Raw genomic sequence first — 23,488 nt, forward strand, 5'->3', positions numbered from 1 at the left:
AACAAACAGAGGTACAACATCAGATTCATTAAGCCTATAACACACTCCTACTCTCATTTATGCTTTCCCAGTGCTTATGTCACACCAACACTCTCAACAAATCAAACAACAACACCTTCCTCCCTATGATACCTGCATAGACTAGACTGCTATGTTTCAATTACAGGCTTTATGATATACTATAATAATTTATTATTATAATATATCATAATAATAAATATAATAATAATAATAATGTTATTATATTTATCATATAATAATAAAAGATTTGTAATAATTTGAAACATCAATAATCTGAACAATCAGAATTTATTTTTTTTATACTGGTGCCAGTTATTGTGATTGCATTTTAAAATTGAATTCTGATCCTATTAAACAGCAATTGTAATAAGCGAATTGGAAGAATATTATCCACAGGCCATAAAAATGAAGATATCAAGCATAAATTTATATTTTACCTTCCAATTAATAAAATTAAACGATATGTAAAAATCAGAAGAATATTATCCACAGGTTAGCAAAATAAAATTAATTTAAGCTTATGTACATAGCTTAATTAATATACATACAGTACTAACTAAAGATAACACTTTGTAATCTGTTATTCAACAAACTTTGTAATCTGATTTTTTTTTTTTTTTTTGTAAAATCTAAAACGATAAAAAAAGATAAGCGTTAATCAATAACAAAGAATATGGAATGCAGAAATTGCAACTAACATCATTAGCCAAGAATCTCTAACAGTCTCTCTCCACTCTCTGTCTCATAGACATCCTGTTTTTGCTACATGCCTTTTCTAGACATGGGCACTGTTCTTCTAAATTTGCTTCTATAATTCCAGCTCTCTCTCTCTCTCTCTCTCTTAAAAAGCAGTCCGAACACTTGCCACAACCAGTCAACATCCTTTTACTTCCAACTTCAAACTTACAGAACCAACTTTTCTTCTTCCTGATTTATTCATTCAATCTCTGTTTTCTTGAACAACTTTCCTTTGTATGTATTTCCTGAAAATTACAATGTACAGAAATTCAAGTCTAATGTCAACAAGTATTTTCTTTCATCATCTCGACGTTCAGGTTGAGAAGATGAAAGTACCATGTATGGGCTAAAGCCCATGCACAGTACTAAGAATTATAGATCTTGTATTTGATTTAAAGCTTTCCAGCTTACTAGAAATAGAGGCAATGTTATTAAAATGGCTTCTGTGGATAAAATTTCAAAGTTAGCTTCATTTTTTTGAGTTAACTGGTATTGGTGTCATAATGAAAACTCAAAAAAATCTTAACAGTACTAATCATGAATTACAATTCATGAAGTGGACAAAGGATTACCTAAAGACAAAATCTTAGAAGATCATTAACTATACTATTTTAGTTTATTTTGTAGACAAAGAATTACCTAAAGTAGAAACCATTAGCATTAGCATTAGTACAGGCATTTGATGCAAGAAAGCAAGCTTATCCAGCATCAGCCAAAAAAAAAATAAAATAATAAAATAAAATAAAAAATAACCTTTCCACTTCACCCCTCTGTTCGTTCGAAATACCTGTCCAGCTGAGCCTTAAATTTATTTAGGCTATCAACTTCCACAAAAAGGGATGGAAGTCTGTTCCACCAACAAACTACCCGCTGGCTAAAGGCAAATTTCCGCACATCTATCCTACATCTGTCTTTCCTCAATTTGAATTTATGCCCTCTCAGGTGATTATTCTGAGCAAGAGGAAGAATCCCATCAGCATTGAGCATGCTCAAACCATTCAAGGCATTATACACCTCTATCAAATCGCCTCACTGGTGCCTAGTCTCCAGACACTGTAATTTGCAAAACGTAAGCCTTTCTTCGTAAGAGCACCCCATTGTTCCATTCACTAATCTTGTTGCCCTTCTCTGTACTCATTCCAGCAGCTCTACATCCTTCTTGAAATGAGGCCTCCAGGCCTGTATACTGTACTCTAGGTGTGGCCTGACCATTGCCTTATACAAGGGAATAATCACCTCCTTATCCCTGCTAGAAAAATTCCTATATATCATTGACAATACACCATGAGCTACTCTTGCAGCCCGTCTGTACTGCTCAGAGAACTTCATATCTGCCTGCACAACCACCCCCAGGTCCCTTTCATTCTCTACCACTGTCAGTGTAGTACCACAGAGTTGATACGTTGCTTTGGGGTTGCTGTTTCCCATATGTAGTACTTTGCATTTGTCAATGTTAAACTTCATTTGCCACCTCTCAGCCCATCTGCTCAAACTTTCCAGATCCTGTTGCAGCAGCATAGTGTCAGTAGTGTCCTTGACAACCCTGCCAACCTTCGTATCAGAATAGTCTCTCAAGTGACTATTCTGAGCAAAAGGAAAAATTCCATCAGCATTGAGCATGCTCAAACCATTCATGGCTTTATATACCTCAATCAGATCACTGCACAGGTGCTAGTCTCCAGATTAGCACTTGCACATGCTTACGTTTTGCAGGTTACACTGTAATCTGCAAAAATTAAGCCTTCCTTCGTAAGAGCAACTCTTCGTTCCATTTACTAATCTTGTTGCCCTTCTCTGTATTCGTTCCAACAGCTCTACATCCTTAGAATTAGGCCTCCAGATCTGTATACAGTACTCAAGGAGTAGCCTGACCATTGCCTTATACAAGGGGATAATGAACTCCTTATCCTTGCAAGAAAAATTCCTGTATATCACTGACAAGACACCATGAGCTACTCTTGCAGACCGGCTGCACTGCTCATAAAACTTCATATCTGCCTACACAATTACCCCCAAGTCCTTTTCATTCTCTACCACTGTCAGTGTAGTACTACAGAGTTGATACATTACTCTGGGGTTACTGCTTCCCATAGGTAGTACTTTACATTTGTCAATGTTAAATTTCATTAACCACCACTCAGCCCATCTGCTCAACTTTTCTAGATCCTGTGTTGCAGGTTTTGGGGGAACCACCCTAGATGTGGGAACAATATTCCATTGCAGGGCGGATTTGCGATTTATACAGAGTGAGCAGCTGTTAGGAAGAAAAGTAACACCGAGAGCAAAAGAGAAAACCAAGTTTTTTAGATGCAGAAGAAGCAATATTTGTAATGTGCTTGTGCCAAAACGCTTGTGCTTGAACGGACATATGCACAAGTAACACCTTTGAGGTGAAAGGAATCATACAGCGTACAATTTGGGCATCTGAGATGAGCAGTAGTTGAATCAACCGATAACTGAGATTCTGTCAGAAAAAGTACATGGGGTTTGGCAGACTGCAAGTGGAAATGGACATCGTTGAGATTAGAATTGAGACCATGTATATTTGTGAAATGAATTAGGAAGTGCTTGGGAGGTTTAGATCTTTTCGCAGATAAGCTTGCTCTATTAGTTTGACAATTCATGGTGTATTCAATGGTAAGAAAAGTGGGTGGGACATGCTGTATGAAGTAATGAAATTTTTGGATATGGCATATGGCATACACATGGTAAGAATATACCCAGATCCTTGACATAACATGGCCTCGACAATGCTCCCCGTATAAACACTACTCGACTCCCTCCAGTCACTATCTGGCAGAGTAGATTGGTATACACTAGTATACACTAGCTGATCCGGAGGCCTCCTAAAGAGCTACCAATAGGTTCGTTCCGGTGTACTAACTAGCGGCCGGCATGAGAACACCGTTTTAGAGCTGTACCCTCGAAATGTAAGGAATATTGGATCTCACCACAATGTTCATCATAACCTCAAAAGTCATCAATCATTGCATGATGGAAGAGAGGGAAGGGTTGACTGGAACTTAGCTCTAGAGACTAAACATGGGTTCCACCACTTCAAGCCTCCAATAAGCAAAGTGGTGGTATTGCACCGGTTGATGAGAGTCATCTACCACCTAGTACTGCCTGGTAACATAGAGGGGCAGCGTTCCTCCATGTGGTGTGGGCACCACACCTCGACCCCTGCTTACGTTGGTTCACACCTGGGTGGTCACCCACCATGTGCTTGTGCATGGAGGTTATATCCAGGATACCAAATTCCTACCAAATACATGCACCTGTTCCTATTCTTAGCTACCCTAACACAACCCATGTGTTTACTTGTACCGCAATGACTTTTCCGACCCACCTAACGCTGCCTCGATAGCATCAGCAAATATTCTTGCACCCTTTCTATTTAAGTGTATACCATCCCTGTAGAAGCAGTCTCTCCTATTAACAAGTACACAGGCCAGGCTGAAAAAAATTCTACCCCTTGAGCCTTGCACAATCTTTCCAAGGCCAAATTGATCGACAAGGCTCTCATCATATACTCCCTACTATCATGTCTGGGAAGAATTGCAGACACTTCAAATTCAACCCAAATTCACAGCTATTTTTCAACAGTGACCTGTACTTGTTAAGTAATTCCACTGGTCTCCTACTCTTAATATCATTACTGCCAACGTGTATAACAATATCACCTTTTGTGCCCTTAAAAGATGATATACACTCTACAATGTCATCAATCTTTGCCACTGGCAGACATACCCTGGTACTGTTCCACCTATCCTTTTTACATACCGTGTTCCCTGTTTCCCTGACAATAGAGTCACTAACAACTACTAGTTCCTGTGGGACTAGTGCATTCTGCCTTGGGGGTTGCCACTGTGTTACATGATGATCAAGTGCAAGCTCTGCCGTTGATGTGGGCAGCTGAGAGCTTGATGGGCCCCTCAATTTAGATCCTGCGAAGGCATCCACCCTGTCCTTCAAGTTCTCATATAGGCCCATAACGCTATGTTGTCGCCTGATTTCCTCACACTCCTTACAACACGCACACACAAAGACATTCCCCTTGGCAATATCATGTCCCATACCTGATTTCTCCACAAACATCAAGCAAGCAGTGCATTTTAAAAGGCTGTGTGATTCAGAGGGCAACTGCCCTCCTCAGTTCTCCCCTGAGCCACAGCATTCCCATTAGCCTTTTGCTTTTCTGCTCTGGTCTGAGTCATGATTTCGATTCAATTTCAATAAAATTTCAATTTCTGTACAGAATTTTAACCTAAACTTATATCCCAATGCAGTTATAACACTATATATCTATATATTTTATTTTCAGTGAGTATTATCTCCGAGTTCCATTATATAACTTCCATATCAAGTTATGTCGTTATTAATAATGTTACATTTGTAAAATCTAAGTTGTTATATGTATTTAGTTAAAAAGTATAATTTAATTGACAATGAAGTTTAACATGATTAATAAATTTTACAGATTAATTGATAATATTATATACTATACTAAGCTAAAGCTATTTAGTACGGCATATAACGTTGCATCGTATAACAATGGCGGCAAGTTACAAACGGTAAATCTACGGACACTAAGTATTAATTACCTTCCTAAATCTCGCTGTCTCTTGAACAGTCATAACATATTTATTGGTACATTTATTGGATCTGTACAATAATAATTTCACTAACACAATCTGAGCAAATGTTGACATCAGAAGATTTGAAACAGTAATCTGAACAAAGAGAAGAACAGAAATAGAGCAGATCATCCTATTTTGCATTCTTGTAAGTCCAAACAATATGAGGTTGCATATAGTCACAAGAGAATGGCTCTATTGGTGAAGAGACTACCACCAAGTTGTGATCTAAAGGGCCTTGAAGACCACTCACCTCGACTGTGTACTTACAAGGGTTTGTGAGAAAAAAAGATCAACCATATTGGCTGCAAGGTTAGGATTGTCTGGTATTCTGGTACTTAAATGAACAAACTGTGTGAGGTCATTAGTAACTGTAAAAGCCTCAGCATCTCGACCAGCTGGGTCAGTGTGACTAGAAAATGAAAGCCACCTGGAGTTGTGAACATTAAAATCAACAAGAAAAATTACCTCACTGTTAGGAAAGTTAGACTGTAGAAAGTGAAGTTTCAAAAATAGTAAGTCAAACAGTTCTGCTGATGCCACTATACCTTTTTCTACTTAACCTTTTTCTACCTACTTAATACTACTACTAAGCATAAATAATGTATACAAATAAAATAAATAAAAAATAAAATATAAAAAAATAAAACCGGAAGTTTAATGTGAGCATTGTTACTGTTTGTTCATTGCTAAAAAGGTGAACTGGAGAACCATCTTCGATAAACAAACACACATATCATGTTCAACAAGAAGCCTATTTCATTTCTTCATTTTTAATGAAACGAGTGTTGAATATCCTGCTTTGCATATATAAGTTGTCACAAATGGAATTAAAAGATTCATGGCTCTTCTTACTACTGCAGAATAGGCTTCTTTTAAGGAAGACCAAAATTCTTCTAAACATGTAGAATTAAATTTTGTTTTAGCAATTCTTTTTATCTTAAATCAATAAGGTCATCTTTAATTGATTCCTCATCCTCAATATCATCAATATTAATAATAAAAGGATTACGGATCTGTGTTGCCATTGTTAATTCATCAGAACAAAAATAATTATCAAAAGAACTTTGAAGTTGTCCATATGTACAATAACATCTGTCTGCACAGAAACGGGCAAGATCATGTCACTGTTTGATCCTTTTTTTAAAGCCAATTCTAAATTTGGAAAATTTGCATAGTTGGATGACTCCAGTCCTCTTTTCCAAAGTGGAAACTTTGATAAAAATGCTTTTAATATTTCAGAAGCAGCAATGATAGTAATCGCAATTCCTTGAATTGAAAGATTAATTTCATTCACGTGGCCAAAAATATCTAAATAAGTCAAACTAATTTCAAAATTCTTGTTTTTCAAATTGCTGGGCAAGAAAACTTTTTTGTTTTAAAAAGTATAAAACTTCTGCATGAAGTTCGAGTAAATATTTTAATACTTGCCCTTTGGAAAGCCAGTGCATTTCAGTATGATAAAGAAGAATTTCATGTAGTGCTCCCATTTCTTGACATAATTTTTTGAAAATTCGGTGATTTAAAGCATAGGATCTGATAAAGTTGACGACTTTTACTGCAGTTTTTAAGACTTGATTGAGTTTAGGTGCCAAAGTCTAAAGCATATTGATGTAACATACAGTGAGTTACGACAGTTTGTGGAATTTATTTTTTACTAAGCCAGCAAATCCAGAAGTATTTCCGAGCATTGTTGGTGCTTCATACGTACAAATACTGCCAAGTTTTAATTTCAAATCAAAATGTTATTTTCCAAAAAAAATTTTCAACATATTAAATACGTCAATGCCTTTCGTAGTTTCTTGGAGAGGTTCACAAAATAAAAGTTCTTTTTTGATGATGTTCATATGTCGGTAATGATCGAAAGCTAGAAGCTGACTACATTGAGAAATGTCTGTAGTTTCATCAAGTTGAATACTGAAAGGGTATTCTGTCCCTCTTAATTCCTCCATTATTTGGTTTAAAATGTTATCAGACATGTCTTTCATCCTGGACGATATAACATCATTCGAAAGAGATAATGCTTCAGGTTTCTTTCTTTCATTTAAACCACATACGAGTTCAACCATTTCCAAAGCACAGGGTTTTACTAAGGTTTTGCCGATTGTGTGTGGTTTTTTTTTGTTTACAAATGCGATATGCAGCTTTATAAGATGCTTCAAGACGTGGTTTCTGTGAAGAAGTGAATCCAAATTTTTGTAATGTACCCAATTTTTCAAACCTAGCTTTCTTGATGCAAAATTGCTCTGGACTGTCTGATAAGTATTTGGGATGTACTGAATTTAGATGTTCTTTTAATTTGGAAGGTTTCATAGATCCGTTCCCCAAACTTTTACTGCACAAGAAACATTGTAGTTTTGTGTCCCATCACGCTCAGTAGTTTTACTGCACAAGAAACATTGTAGTTTTGTGTCCCATCACGCTCAGTAGTAAAAGTAAAAACAAAGCATACACATGAATCGTTATATTTTCTTTTCGCTGACACTGGAGGGTCAGCTCTGGAAGTAATGAGAAATAAAAATGACTTATAATTTTATCAAAACCAGCTAACGGTTAGCTTTGCTAATAGTACAGTTTTATGTATGTCTATTCCAGTTAGCTGCTAACTGGAGTAGATGTACATAAAACTGAAAAAAGAAAATTTATTTTAAAATTGCAAGACTTTTTTCAGCCTGGACTGTACTTGTTAACAGGAGAGATTGCTTCTACAGGGATCGGATACACTTAAATAGAAAGGGTGCAAGAATATTTGCTGATGCTATCGAGGCAGTGTTAGGTGGGTCGGAAAACTGCTAGCTTGGGGGGATACAAAGACAAATAGATTAATAGTAGCCACTGGCAGAGGTGAAAGAGATTCTTGCACTGCTTCTATTGGAATGAGCAGAAGCCTGAAAAACAATATGCAGGATATTTCAGAGACTGCTGGAAGTCATTGCGGTACAAGTAAACACATGGGTTGTGTTAGAGTAGCTAAGAATAGAAACAGGTGCATGTATACTTGCGTGTACACCAATGCTAGGAGTTTAGTAAATAAATTTGATGAATTTGAGGTTTTGCTCAAAACATCAAAGGCATATATTGTTGGGATATCAGAGACATGGTGTCACACAGATATAAGGAATGCAGAACTGGAATTTGGGGAGTACAACGTCTACAGAAAGGACAGACAGGATAGGAAGGGAGGAGGGGTTATGCTATTAGTTAAAAAACACATAAAATCCAAGGAAGTGAAGCCAGTCGACATCGATGGACAGGGCAGTGTCGAGTCAGTTTTGTGTGACATAAGCATGGGTAAATCAAAATTGAGAGTAGGAGTGTGCTATAGGCCTAATGACTCTGATGAGTATAATAAGATACTGTACAGGGAAATAGAATGGGCCAGTAAATCAGAGTCTTATAATGGGGGATTTTAATTTCCCAGATATTGACTGGAATTTGTGGGTTGGTCACTCACACACTAGCAAGGCTTTTGTGGATTTATTGGATGATTGTTTTCTACACCAGCATGTTCGGGAGGCAACTAGAGGGAGTAATACTCTTGATCTGATTATCAGTAGTGATTCTTCATGCATTAAGAATCTGCAGATAAAGGAACCACTAGGTGGCAGTGATCACAGTGTGCTGAACTGGGATTTACTCAAGGAGGTAAGTACCATCAGAGGTAAAGGGAAGGGTTTTTGCTTTCGTAAAGGCAACTACGATGGACTGAGACAGTATTTAAATTCTATACAGTGGGACCAACTGATGATGTTACCAACAGCAAACTCAAAATGGGAAGCATTCAAGGAACTAATCTTGGAAGCTACCAGGCTTCACATACCAACCAAGAAATATTGTTCAAGGTTCAGGCCTGAATGGTTGTCAGATGAACTAATGAGACATATGGCAGAGAAGAAAAATGCATGGGATACATACAAATTAATGGGTGAAATGGAAGCCTATGATAGATATAAGGTGGTCTGTAACCAAGTCACAAAGGAGATTAGGCAGGCAAAGGCAGATTATGAGAAATCCTTGGCAAAGGATGCAAAGGAAAACAGAAAAGAGTTCTTTACCTATTTAAACTCAAGAAGGAGAGGGATGAATCAGATTGGTCCACTGGATGTTGATCGTTCAACAGTTGAGGATCCTGCTCAGGTGGCTAACAATCTAAACGAGTATTTTGCATCTACGTTCACACGAAGAGTTATTCAGGAAAGGGAATGTCGTAGGTGAAGTAAATATTGGCAGTGAGCTAGATGATTTTCTAATAACTGAGAGGAAAGTGGAGGAGAAATTGTTGAGGATAAACATAAAAAAGGCACCTGGGGTGGATGGGATCTATCCAGTTATATTAAAGGAGGCAGCAAAGGAAGTAAGCAAACCCCTAGCCATAATTATGAGAGCTTCTTTGGACTCAGGGGATGTACCCATAGACTGGAGATGTGCAAATGTAACCCCAATTCACAAAGGAGGATCAAAGGCTGACACAAGTAATTATAGACCTGTTAGTTTAACTTCGGTTCCAGGAAAATTAATGGAGGCACTGGTTAAAGAAGCACTGCAGGATCATCTGGACAAGAATTCAGTTATAGCTCAGACACAGCATGGTTTTGTTAAGGGCAGGTCTAGTCTGAACAATTTGATTGGATACTAGGATGTAGTCACAAAAGAACTGGATGCAGGGAATAACTTTGATATTATATATTTGGATCTTAGAAAGGCTTTTGATACTTTTGTGCATGAAAGACTGCTGCACAAATTGGAGCAGTGTGGCATTGGAGGCAAATTGCTGCTATGGATAAAGGGATGGTTGAGTGGCAGAAGACAGAGAGTGGTAATCAATGGACACTGCTCATCGTGGACTAATGTTATTAATGGAGTTCCCCAGGGTTCAGTGTTGGGTCCATTGTTGTTTTCTGTATTTATAAATGATATAGATGATGGTATATCAAGCTTAATGTCCAAGTTTGCAGACGATACAAAGGTTGGCAGGGTTGTTAAGGACACTACTAATGCTATGCTGCTGCAACAGGATCTGGAAAGATTGAGCAGATGGGCTGAGAGGTGGCAAATGAAGTTTAACATTGACAAATGTAAAGTACTACACATGGGAAACAGTAACCCCAGATCAATGTATCAACTCTGTGGTACTACGCTGACAGTGGTAGAGAATGAAAAGGACCTAGGGGTAATTGTGCAGGCAGATATGAAGTTCTCTGAGCAGTGCAGATGAGCTGCAAGAGTAGCTCATGGTGTCTTGTCAATGATATACAGGAATTTTTCTAGCAGGGATAGGGATGTGATTATTCCCTTGTATAAGGCATTGGTCAGGCCACACCTTGAGTACTGTATACAGGTCTGGAGACCTCATTTCAAGAAGGATGTAGAGCTGCTAGAACGAGTATAGAGAAGGGCAACAAGATTAGTGAATGGAACAAAGGGTTGCTCTTACGAAGAAAGGCTTAAGTTTTGCAAATTACAGAGTCTGGAAACTAGGCATCGGTGAGGTGATCTGATAGAGGTATATGAGGCTTTGAATGGCTTGAGCATGCTCAATGGGATTCTTCAGAGGGGATTCTTCCTCTTGCTCAGAATAATCACCTGAGAGGGCATAAATTCAAATTGAGGAAGGACGGATGTCGGATAGATGTGTGGAAATTTGCCTTTAACCAGCGGGCAGTTGGTTTGTGGAATAGACTTCCATCACTCGTTGTTGAAGTTGATAGCCTAAACAAATTTAAGGCTCAGCTTGACAGGTATTTTGAACGAACGGAGGGGTGAAATGGGAGTAGTGGTTGTGCTTTTTTTTTTTTTTTTTTTTTTTTTGGCTGATGCTGAATAAGCTTGCTTTCTTGCATCATATGCCTCTACTAATGTTAATGCTAATGTTAAAGACATAGCATTTTCAATATTACATATTAATGCCAAAGAAAAATACAAATAAGATAATAAAAATTCAAACTAAGAACATTTTATTACTTACTTTTTATTTTCGTCAAAATCGTTAACCCCGTTATGCAGCTCAAAACAAGTTAAACAACTGCAAACGAATAACTGAAACAGGGGTATGGCAGCCTACTGTTTTTTTGTGTTGTCAAGTGTGAGGTTAAGGAGGACAGTGCTATTGTTGGAACTGACAAAAGTAAATTAGTTACCTGCTGCTCTGATAAACAGAGTTATTGTTTCTTGGAAAATCATGCACCGGGCTATGATGGAGAGGATAGGGTGAAATAAAAACATTAAATTTTAAAGTTCTCAACAATTATTTGTTGTAAAAATGTAAATAAAATAATTTAAATAAATTGCATATTGTTAAATACATATAGGGACATTCGTAAGGGATGAAAGTTTTTTTGTTTATTATAAGAAATATTGTATTTTACATATGTTTACATATCAAGACCTGCGTACCCCCTGAAAGACTTTCAGGGTGCACGCAGATTTAAGTGGATTCGCCATAATTTGATAGAAGCTGCATACACGCCAACAAATAAAAATATACACTGCCCTACCATTAGTGTATATTTTTATGACAGTGTATAAAAATATACACTGTCATAATAACTGGACACCTGCCTTTAGACAAAAAAAAGAGCTTTCATTGTGTCATTTAATATTTTGTGCTGAAACCTTTTGTTTTTATGACGCCCTTCAATCTTTACAGCATACTCTCAACCAGCTTTTTATAAATGTCAGCTGATATGTTCCTCCACTTGGCCTTTAAACGCAGCTACCAGTTCAGCCTTGTTCTTTGGGTGATCTTAACGTGCATGCACCAGACAATTCAATACATCCCAATGTATTGGATCGCCTGGGTTGGCCAATCCAACTTCTCTACACCCACGTCCTCAAACCAATCTGTTACAACCCAAGCAGTATAGCATGGTGCATTGTCTTGCTGATACAGGTAAGGCAATTTTATGGAAACATTTATTGCCAACATTATGGCAATACTTCGCCTTTCCCGAAGTATTGCCATAATGTTGGGAGTGCATAATTGTCCAGGCTGGTATTGCACAGCATTCACGATTTTGTTGATAACGACGAATAGGCCCAAGAGAACCCATGAAAGGAGCCCTGTATCAAGACACCAAACTTCATTGTTGGGAGGATACAATCAGGAAGGAACTGTTCCCCTGAAATTCACCACTCCCATGAACGGCCATCAGACTGGTAGAGTGCAAACCTCAACTCGTTTGACCATAGGACTGTTTTCCACTGCTCTACAATCCAGGATTTGCACTCCTTACACTATGTTAATCAGTGTGTAGAATTTGTTGAGATGATCAATGGCTTGTAAACAGCTGCACGACCATTGTAACTCATATCACAGAGTGCCCTTTGTATTGTACTAGTGCTGACATTAGTCCCAATACTCTCACAGAGGGTTGTGTGACTTGAAACAATGGCAAATTGCGATCTGCATGCACAGTTCTTTACAGAATTCTCTTGTCCCTTTCTGTCTTTCTGTTAATTTTCCAGGTTTACCAGGCCATTTTTTGGCAGATTCACTCCCATTCCTCTTCCGTTTGCATATAACATCACTAACCATTGAACTAGGGATCCCCAGTGTGACTATGATGTTTTGTACAGAACACTTGCTTATGTGGCATCCTATTATCATTCCATGTTGGAAGTCTGTTAATTCTGTTGAACATGTCATCGTGCATTCCCACTTTTGCAATTGTCTGTTCGAAGACCAATGTGCATATTTATAGCAGATTCTGTGACGTGTTGCATTCATAAGACCTGTTTCCCCATCCATGGAGGGGTGTCTGAATATTAATGGTAGGACAGTGTATTTTATATATATATATCCTGCATTTAAAGGTGTTTTGGGTTGACAAGTATGTTGTGTGTATGTGTGGTGTTTTTAAGCCAGTTAAAACATATCCAACTGCAACACATTAAACACTATATATTACACTGATGATCAGCTAGACATTCAATTCTTTAGACACAGAATACTATAGTGAAGCTAAACTCCTCATATACCAGGCCACCCTACATAGAATCTTGTATTTCTTGTTATTCATTTATTATATCTATGCAAGTGTGTTTTTATGGTCTGATTTGTGTGTCGTGCAGACTAAAAAAACAAGGAGAATCTCAGTGGAAACAACATTTTAAGGATCTAACTGAACCCAAAATTTCTTATACCATGTCTTCTCTATACAGTAGTTGCAAATTTATAGAGCAGGGTAATTAGTAGTAAACAAAGTGACAGTCCCTTGGGATTTCCACAGCATACAGATTACTTGGTCATAGTGCACCACTTCCTATGGTATAATTATTTCATATGTTGTTTAAAGAAAGGAAAAGAAATCAATTGCAAAGCAAAACCTTTCAAACAAACAGCTAAACAAAAAAAAAAAAAAAAAAAATCATTACCTATAATAACTAATGAGTATTTAAACAGCTAAAATACAGTATTTTCAGATTCAAGGTTTGATTTGTTTGCAGATTTGTTGGTGAACTGGTTATTTTGGTTATACTGTGCTGCTTCTATATTGCTTTTAGAAAGAAAAGTAAATTAAGTGCAATACAAAAGTTTCAAATAAAAAAAAAATAAATAAATAAATTCACTAACACTATAACAACAAAAGTATTTCAAATAATTAAAATGCAATATTCCATTAGTGGATGAATTATATTACTGATCATGGAACCACAGTCCAATTAAAAGCAGATATCAAGTTCTCTTTAAAACATGAAGCCTATTACATACCAACTTTAGTTGTGCTTCCTTATTAGATAATTCTTGTTCTAATTTTTCATTTAAGTCATGCAAAGATGTTGACTCCCTCTGAGCATTCAAATATCTTTTTTCTAATGTGGATATTCTTTCTTCTTGGTCCTCTTTCTGGGCATTATTCTGAAATGAGGGAGGGGAAAAAACATACAGAGAGAGAGAGAGAGAGAGAGAGAGAGATAGAGAGAGAGAGAGAGAGAGAGAGAGAGAGAGAGAGAGATAGAGAGAGAGAGAGAGAGAATTATAAATTAACTTTCAACTAAATTAAATTTCTTATTCTTTTCTTTATAAACTATCAAAACATTCATAGTGTTTCAAAAAATAGAATAAGTGAAAAATTGAAAATGTAAGAATAATCTATGAGAAGCATTTGAAAAGTTCATTAGTTTGAAAGGTAGTGCTATAGTGCTAAAAATTTCTGTACTAAATGTATAACAGTTCAAATAGTAACTCATCAAGTTTCATGCAGTTTCAATAATATCTTCTTTTAATTATGGGTTCTGACGCCAATGAGGTGGTGCAAATGAAGAAAGATAGACAAAATCAGTTACCGAGCAGTAGTAGTAGTGGCATGTGATGCAAGAAAGCAAGTGTACAAGCTTATGCCGCATCAGCCAAAAAAAAAAAAAAAAAATCAATCACACCATTCCCTCCAAATGCCTGTTCAGTTCTTCCTTAAATTTATTTTCCACGACAGATGGAAGTTTGTTCCAGCAATTAACCACCCGCTGGCTAAAGGCAAATTTCCGCACATCTATTCTACATCTGTCTTTTCTTAATTTCAATTTATGCCCCCTTAGGTTCGTTATCTGAACAAGTGGAAGGATCTCATCATAATTCAGCTTGCTCAACCCATTCAAGGCCTTATACACCTCAATCAGATCACCTCGCAGGTGCCTAGTCTCTAGCCACTGAAATTTGCAAAACTTAAGCCTCTCTTGGTAAGAGGATCCCTTCATTCCCCTCACCAATCTTGTTGCCCTTCTCTGTACATGCTCAAGCAAATCTGCATCCTTACTAAAATGAGGCCTCTAGACCTGTACGCAGTACTCAAGGCGTGGCCTGACCATTGCCTTATACAGAGGGATAATCACCTCCTTTTCCCTGCTAGCAAAATTCCTATATATCATTGACAAAACCCCATGACCTGCCCTGGCAGCCTGTCTGCATTGCTCAGAAATCTTCATATCTGACTGCACAATTACTCCCAGGTCTTTTTCATTTTCTACCACCTTAAGTGTAGTATAACACAATTGGTACGTTTCTCTGGGGTTACTTCTACCCATATGCAGTACTTTGTATTTGTCAAGGTTAAACTTCAGATGCCACTTCTTAGCCCATCTACCCAAATTATCTAGATCCTGTTGCAGTAGCACACTGCCAACCTCTGTATCATCTGCAAACTTCGACACTAAGCCTGATATACCTTCATCAATATCACTGATAAAAATATAAAACAACAGAGGACCCAACACCAAACCCTGTGGGACTCCACTAATAACATTAGTCCACGAAGAGCAGCACCCATTAATTACCACCCTCTGTCTTCTCCCACTCAACCATCCTTTTATCCATTGTAGCAACTTACCCTTAATACCATTCTGCTCCAATTTGTACAATAGTCTTCCATGCGCAAAAGTGTCAAAAGCTTTACTGAAATCCAAATATATGATATCATATATTTGGATAATCAGTAAATCCAATATTTAGGAATAAAGAATATAATGCCAAAGGCATTTCATAAGGATATGGTAATAATATTGGGGGAGAATGCCTTTTCCTATTCCAAGGTGAAGAAGTGAGCAGCAGAATATAAACAAGGAGGGAGATCTTGGATGATGACTACAGTGTCGAAGACCTATGACATCCACCACTCATGAAGTTGTTACAGAGCATGATCTGCCGATGAAGGATTGACGAGTGACAGTTCAATACATAGTTAGCATCTTGAGTATATTATGTGAAGATGAGTACCATATAATAACAGAGGTCTGTATGATTAAAAAGGTGTCAGTACAATGAGTCCCAAAGTTGTCGACAGAAGACCCAGCAAATTTCCTTAAAAGTTTTGTGACCATGGATGAGAAATGGGTCCATCACTTCTAAACAGAGACAAGGGAATAGCTCAAACATTAAAAACACAGCTCTTTTTTTCCCTCCAAAGAAAGCCATGGAAATTACTTCTGCTGGAAAGTTAATATGGTCATCTTTTGGGACGCTGGTGGAATGTTACTAGTGCATTACCTACAGAAAGGCCAGCAGTCACATAGACATATTGTGTAGACTTTATAAGGCATTTATATAAAAATGTCAAAGATAAATGCAAAGGAAGATTAGAAAAGAAATCTCCTTCCATCAGGCCAACATGTTTACTCACAAGTCTGTCACTGCCATGGCTGTACCGCATGAGGGAATCTTCAATATTAACATTAGTAGAAGCATATGATGCAAGAAAACAAGCTTATACAGCCTCAGCCAAAAAAAAACAATGCTTCCCATTTCACCCATCCATTCGCTCCAAAAGTTTGTACGATTCTTCCATAAATTTATTTAAGCTATCAACTTACACAATGACTGATAGAAGTCTGTTCCAGCTATCAACTTACACAATGACTGACAGAAGTCTGTTCCAGCAATCAACTACACACTGGCTAAAGGCAAACTTCAGCACAACTATTATATATAACTAGATTTTTCTCAATCTGAGTTATGCCCCCTTGGATTCGTAATCTGAGCAAGAGGAAGATTCCCATTAGCATTGAGTTTGCTCAAATAATTCAAGGCATTATATACCTCAATCAGATCGCTTGCAGGTGCCTACTTTGCAGACACTGCAAGTTGCAGAACTTAAGCCTTTCTTGGTAAGATTCCCCTCAAGAATCTTGATTCCCTTCTCTGTACTCGCTCTAGCAACTCTACACAATTCCTAAAGTGAGGCCACAGACCTGTATGCAGTACTCAAGGTGTGGCCTGACCACTGTCATATACAAAGGGGTAATCAACTCTAAGGAGTTGATTTTCCCTTTGTATAAGTATATAAGGAATTTTGCTAGCAGGTACTTATACCTGCTAGCAAAATTCCTGTATATCATTGACAAAACCCCATGACCTGATCTGGCAGCCTGTCTGCATTGCTCAAAAACCTCATATCTGACTGCACAATTACCCCCCAATACGTTTTCATTCTCCACTATCCTGAGTGTATTACCACACAGTTGGTATATTTCTCTACAGTTACTGCTACTCATATGTAGTACTTTGCGTTTGAAAATGTTAAATTTTAGTTGCTATTTCTCAGCCCATCTCTCCAACTTTTCTAGACGATCCTGTTGTAGTAATGTACTGCTATTACTGTCATTAACAACCCTGAAAACCTTTGTATCATGTGCAAATTTTGACATTAAGTCTGATATATCTTCATCAATATTACTGATAAATATACAAAACAACAATAGGCACAAAACTGAACCCTGGGGCACTCCACTAATAAGATTAGCCCACAAAGAGCAGTGTCCAATGATTACCACTCTATGCCCTCTCCCACTCAACCATACTTTTATCAAATGTAGCAACTTGCCCTTAATGCCACACTACTCCAAGTTGTACAGTAGTCTTCCATGTACAACAGTATCAAAAGCTTACCTGAAATTATTTTTAGCATCCAGTTTCTTTGTGACCACATCATAGTATCCAATCAAATTGGACAGACAAGACTTTGCCTTAACAAACCCATGCTGTGTCTGAATTATTACTGCAGTCTTGTCTAGATTATCCTGCAATGTTTTTTTAACCAATGACTCTATTATTTTTCCAAAAGAGAAGTTAAACTAAGAGGTCTGTAATTATTTATGACACTCTTTCATCTCCCTCTGTCAATTGGGGATACACTTGCACATCTCCAGTCCGTGGGGACCTCTTCTGAGTCCAAGATTGCTCTCATAATTATAACTAAGGGGTTGCTTACTTCACATGCCAACTCATTTAATATAACAGAATAGATACTATCCACTCCAGTTGCTTTTCTTATGTTTAACTTCAACAATTTTTCCTCCACTTTGGTCTTCATTATTACAAAATCATTTAGTTCTCTGTTAGAGTTTAATAAGCTTCTGTCCTCCACTTCCCTACATAATGCCTCATGTGTGAATGTAGATGCAAAATACTCACTCAGTTTGTCAGCTATCTGAGCAGATATCATCAACACTCGAACCATCAATATCAAGTGGGCGAATCTGATTCATCCCCTTGCTTCTAAAGTTTACATAAATAAGTCTTTGCTGTTTTCCTGTCATCCCTTGCCAAAGATTCCTTGTAGTCTGCCTTAGCTTGCCTTTGTGACTTGATTACAGACTAGCTTATATCTACCATAGTCTTTTGTGTCATCTGATAAACTGTATGAATAATTCCATGCATTTCTTCTCTGCCACGAGTCTCATTAGTTCATCTGACATCCATTTAGGCCTAAACCTTGAACAGTATTTCTTAGTTGGAAAAAAAAAAAGTCTATTAGCTTGCAAGATTACTTTCTTGAATGTTTCCCATTTAGAATTTGCTGTTGGTAACATCATCAGTTTGTCCCACTGAACAGAATTTAAAAACTGTCTGTGACCACCACAGTCACCTTTAGAAAGAAAGCACCTTTCCTTTTAAGCCTGATGGTAGTTACATCTTTAAGTAAACCCTGCATCAGTACACTGTGATCACTGCTACCTAGCAGTTCTTATATCTGCAGATTCTTAATAGTTAAATAATAGTAATAGTAATCGTGGCATGTGAGGCAAGAAACCAAGCGTATGAGCTTATGTAGCATTAGCCAAAAAAAAAAAAAAAAATTCACCAAACCATTCCCTCTAAATGTTTGTCCAGTTCCTCCTTAAATTTATTCAACCTATCAACTACCGCAATGACAAATGGAGATTTGTTTCAACAATTACCCACCCGCTGGCGAAAGGCAAATTTCCACACATCTATTCTACAGCTGTCTTTCCTCAATTTGAACTTATGCCCCCTTAGGTTTGTAATCTGAAAAAGTGAAAGAATCCCATGAGAATTCAGCGTGCTCAACCCATTCAAGGCCTTATACACCTCAATCAGATCACCTCGCAGGTGCCTAGTCTCCAGCCGCTGCAATTTGCAGAACTTAAGTCTCTCTTGGTAAGAGGATCCCTTCATTCCCCTCACCAATCTTGTTGCCCCTCTCTGTACACGCTCAAGAAAATCTACATCCTTCCTAAAATGAGGCCTCCAGACCTGTACGCAGTACTCAAGGCATGGCCTGACCATTGCCTTATACAGTGGGACCATCACCTCCTTTTTCCTTCTAACAAAATTCCTGTATATCATTGACAAAACCCCATGACTTGCACTGGCAGCCTGTCTGCATTGCTTAGAAAAGTTCATATCTGACTGCACAATTACTCCCAGGTCTTTTTCATTTTCTACCACCCTAAGTGCCACACAGTTGGTACATTCCTCTGGGGTTACTTCTACCCATATGCAGTACTTTGCATTTGTCAATGTTAAACTTCAGTTGCCACTTCTCAGCCCATCTTTCCAAATTTTGTAGATCCTGTTGCAGTAGCACACTGTCACATTACTGCTGATAATCAGATCAAGAGTATTACTCCCTCTAGTTGCCTCTCAAACAAGCTGCTTCAAAAAACAGTCATCCAACAAATCCACAAAAGTCTTGCTAGTGTACAATTGACCGACCCACAAGTTTCAGTCAATATCTGGGAAGTTAAAATTCCCCATTATAAGACATTCTGATTTACTGCCCCACTCTATTTCTCTGTAGAGTTGTTCATCGTACTCATCAGAATCATTAGGCCTATAAAAAACTCCTACCCTCATTTTTGCATTCCCAGTGATTAATTCCCACCAAACTGATTCAACAATGCACTGTCCACCAATGTCAACTGGATGCATTTCCTTAGGTTTTATGTGTTTCTTAAAAAAATAAGCATAACCTCTACTCCCTTCTTATCCTGTCTATCCTTTCTGTACACATTGTACTCCCAAAATTCCAATTCTGCATTCCTTGTATCTGTGTGACACCACATCTCTGATATCCCAACAATATCTGCCTTTGTTTTCTTGACCAGTACTTTGCATTCATCAAATTTATTTACTATACTCCAAGCATTGGTATACATGCAAGTATACATGAACCTGCTCTAACTCTTAGTTACCCTAACATAGCCCATGTATTTACTTCTTTCATGAAGACCCTCAGTAGTTCCTGAAATCTCCAGCAACTACTTTTCTAGGCTGCAGCTCATTCCAATAGAAGCAGTGCAAGAATCACTTCTACCTGTGCCTGTGGCTACTGTTACTCTATTAGTCTGTGAATCCCCCCACAAGCTATCAGTTTTCTGACCCACCTAACATTGCATTGATAGCATCAGCAAATTTTCTTGCACCCTTTCTATTTAAGTGTATCCCATCCCTATAGAAGCAGTGTTTCCTGTTAACAAGCACAGACCACACTGAGAAAAATTCTACCCCATGAGCCTTGCACAATCTCTCCAGGTCTGAATTGATTGAAAAGGCTCTCATCATATACTCCCTCTTATCGTGTCTGATCAGAATTGCAGACTTTCTATTTTCAAATTTAATTTTAAACCAACACTTTCAATTTTAACCCAAACTCGTGATTTTTTTTCAACATTGACCTGTACTTATTAAGTAAGTCTGCAGAGATCCCATCTACCCCAGGTGCCTTTTGTGCCAACGTCTACAACAATATCACCTTTTGTGCCCTTAAAAGATATCTGCTCTACAACGTCATCAACCTTTGCCCCTGGCAGACATACCCTAGCCTTATTCCACCTATCCTTTTTGCACAATATATTTCCCGTTTCCCTGACATTTGAGTCACGACAATAACTAGCTCCTGTGGGACCAGAGAATTCTGCTCTGAAGATTGCTGCTGTGTAGCATGTTGCACAAAAGTGAGCTCTAGTGTTGAGTTAGCAGCTCAGAGCTTAATGGGACCCCCATTTTAATTCCTTCAAAGGCATATACCCTACTCCTCAAGCTCTCATAGATGCCCATCAGAACGCTGAGTTCGCACCTAATTTCTTCACGCTCTCTGCACCTAACACACACAAAGACATTCCCCTTGGTTAGATCATGTTCTGTTCCAGAAAGCTGCATACATTTCACAAGTTGCACAATCTTTTAGACTGTGATGTGTTAGAGAATCACTCCCTTTGGTTCCTCCCTGAGCTACAGCACTACCACTAATTTGTGCCCATTGCTTTGTTGCTCTAGTCTGAAGCATGATTTCCATTTAAATTCAATTTAATTGAATGAGAATGAAATCTAATAAGATTAATAAATTTAACTGATCAATTGACAACACTACACTATGCAACCAGATTCCTAAATGCAGTGATACTTATTATGCTATCGAGTTTTACACTTACCTGACACTATCAAGTTCGAGATATACACTACACTATAATAATGACAGCAAGTTTTGAACAGATAAAGGTTCTACTTATATTTAGAAGTAAACTACAAAATCTCCAGCTAAATTCAAAATAGACTAATGAGCATGACTAAGACTATAAAGCTACTTATAGAAAATAAATAATGACAATTATGTTAATAAAACGACAAAAAATTGTCAAAAACTTATCCATTTGCTGCAGCTGAAAAATCTTTTCCCACCTAGTACCAACTTTCACATATTTCCTAATTTGAAAAAAAAAAAACACCTAGCCAGCATCCATTTTTCCATCAACGGTGATGTCAACGCTGCAGTGGATGCATTCCTGCAGTCCTAAGAGAACTCTTTTTTTCACAGCTAGAAACAATGCATTGCAGCATCTGTGACAAAAGTGTACTAATGTCAAAGGGGACAATGTGGAAAAATAACTCGTTACCCGACTCTTTAAATAAACATTTCATTCTCAGGCCACATACATTTTCAAATGCCCCTCATAATTTGGCAATTCTTAATTTCAAAGATTAATTTTAATCAAGAAAAGCTATAGTCAAGCAATACAAAGAGTTTTTTCTTGCTTTTGTCTAACAAAAGAAAGCCTTTTGTGAGCATAGAAATTTAAGGCTTGTGTTGCCAGAAAAAAAAAATTATAACATTAGATTCTGTTTACTTTAAATGACTAACAACACTAAAGAAGAATTATATTTTCAGGTTTCATCCCTCATACATGATGGTGCAGATCCTAAGCTTAATAATACACAGAAAAAAAGATGTTCCAAATCCTGTACTGTAATTTAAATGGGTCACTGATTCCTAGTTAATAATAAAACTGGATTCTGGTTGTCAACCTGCATTTGGCTGTGGAATATAGTTTGACTATTTTAAAAATGAATTATCCATCAGCTTACAAAAATTGAAAAGATACCCGATAAAATATATATTTACTATCTCTTCAAATTAAGGAAATAAACTTATGATTATTTAATTAATTTGGTCTACTTTGAGAATGCAGAACATGTGCATGAGTGGACTACAGTTTATACCTTATGCCAGCATGACTGTTACATACAGTTGACATTATATTCATTGTTGAAATGATCCGCTGACCTAGTGGTCATGCTGGAGTATAAAAGAGAATATTCATTATTAAACACAAATTAAATTTTGCTATTTATGGTCGAAGCACTGGTGTGTGGGCCATAAGCTTGACATGTACAAAATTTTTTGATGTGTAGTGATAAAATATATTTATGGCTGCTCCTCTACATTTAATTTTGAATTCTACTAGTCTGTAGCACACACATTATAGACGGTTTTCATAAAACTTCACATGAGAGAACAAAAAAAGGATTTGTGAAATGGAGTTATATGAGCAGAATAAAAGTAATAAGTGAAGGTGGTAGATGATGGGTAATATATATATACAATGATAATTCAAGGATGACCTAAGGTTCTTTTTTAATAAAAGGTATGTGTTCCAGAACGACAAAATACTCTTTGTGGCAGAAACATTTAGTTCCTAACATACATGCCTACCACACATGCACATTAGAAGCAGAATATGATGGCATCAGACTCTGCCAACTGTGTTCAGAACACCCTAGGTGCCTCCGTAGCCAGGTGGGCAGGAGCAGCAGTGCGTAGCACACACTTCTTGATTAGACCAGGGTTCAAGCCTGTGACCACCAAATACGGAGGATGCAGAAAGGTCAGGAAATGACCACCACATATCCCCGGAGCAATATGGCCTTAGTTGCTAGTGCTCCGAAAAACCAAACAACAAACAAACAAACAAACAGCAGAACAGCCTGTATCATCAGATTTCTGTTAACATAGAAATTGAAATTGACTGAAATTCTCTGAATAAAGTGCATAATAAGGGGTAAAAGACCCTAATAGCATGGC

The 23,488-nt window shown here is 37.5% G+C and overlaps 1 protein-coding gene across 1 annotated transcript in view; it reads right to left on the reverse strand.

The window, feature by feature from the left end:
* Positions 1–23,488, reverse strand: part of LOC150077286 (liprin-alpha-1-like) — a 1,048,988-nt gene that overhangs the window by 590,372 nt on the left and 435,128 nt on the right. Inside the window, exon 7 of the mRNA XM_090386159.1 lies at positions 14,107–14,253. Coding sequence (XP_090242285.1) covers positions 14,107–14,253 — 147 coding nt within the window. The remainder of the gene's footprint in view (positions 1–14,106; positions 14,254–23,488) is intronic.

The sequence above is a fragment of the Mastigoproctus giganteus genome, chromosome 12, assembly GCF_048544385.1.
Source record: "Mastigoproctus giganteus isolate SK-2022 chromosome 12, ASM4854438v1, whole genome shotgun sequence".
Classification (NCBI taxonomy): Eukaryota; Metazoa; Arthropoda; class Arachnida; order Uropygi; family Thelyphonidae; genus Mastigoproctus; species Mastigoproctus giganteus.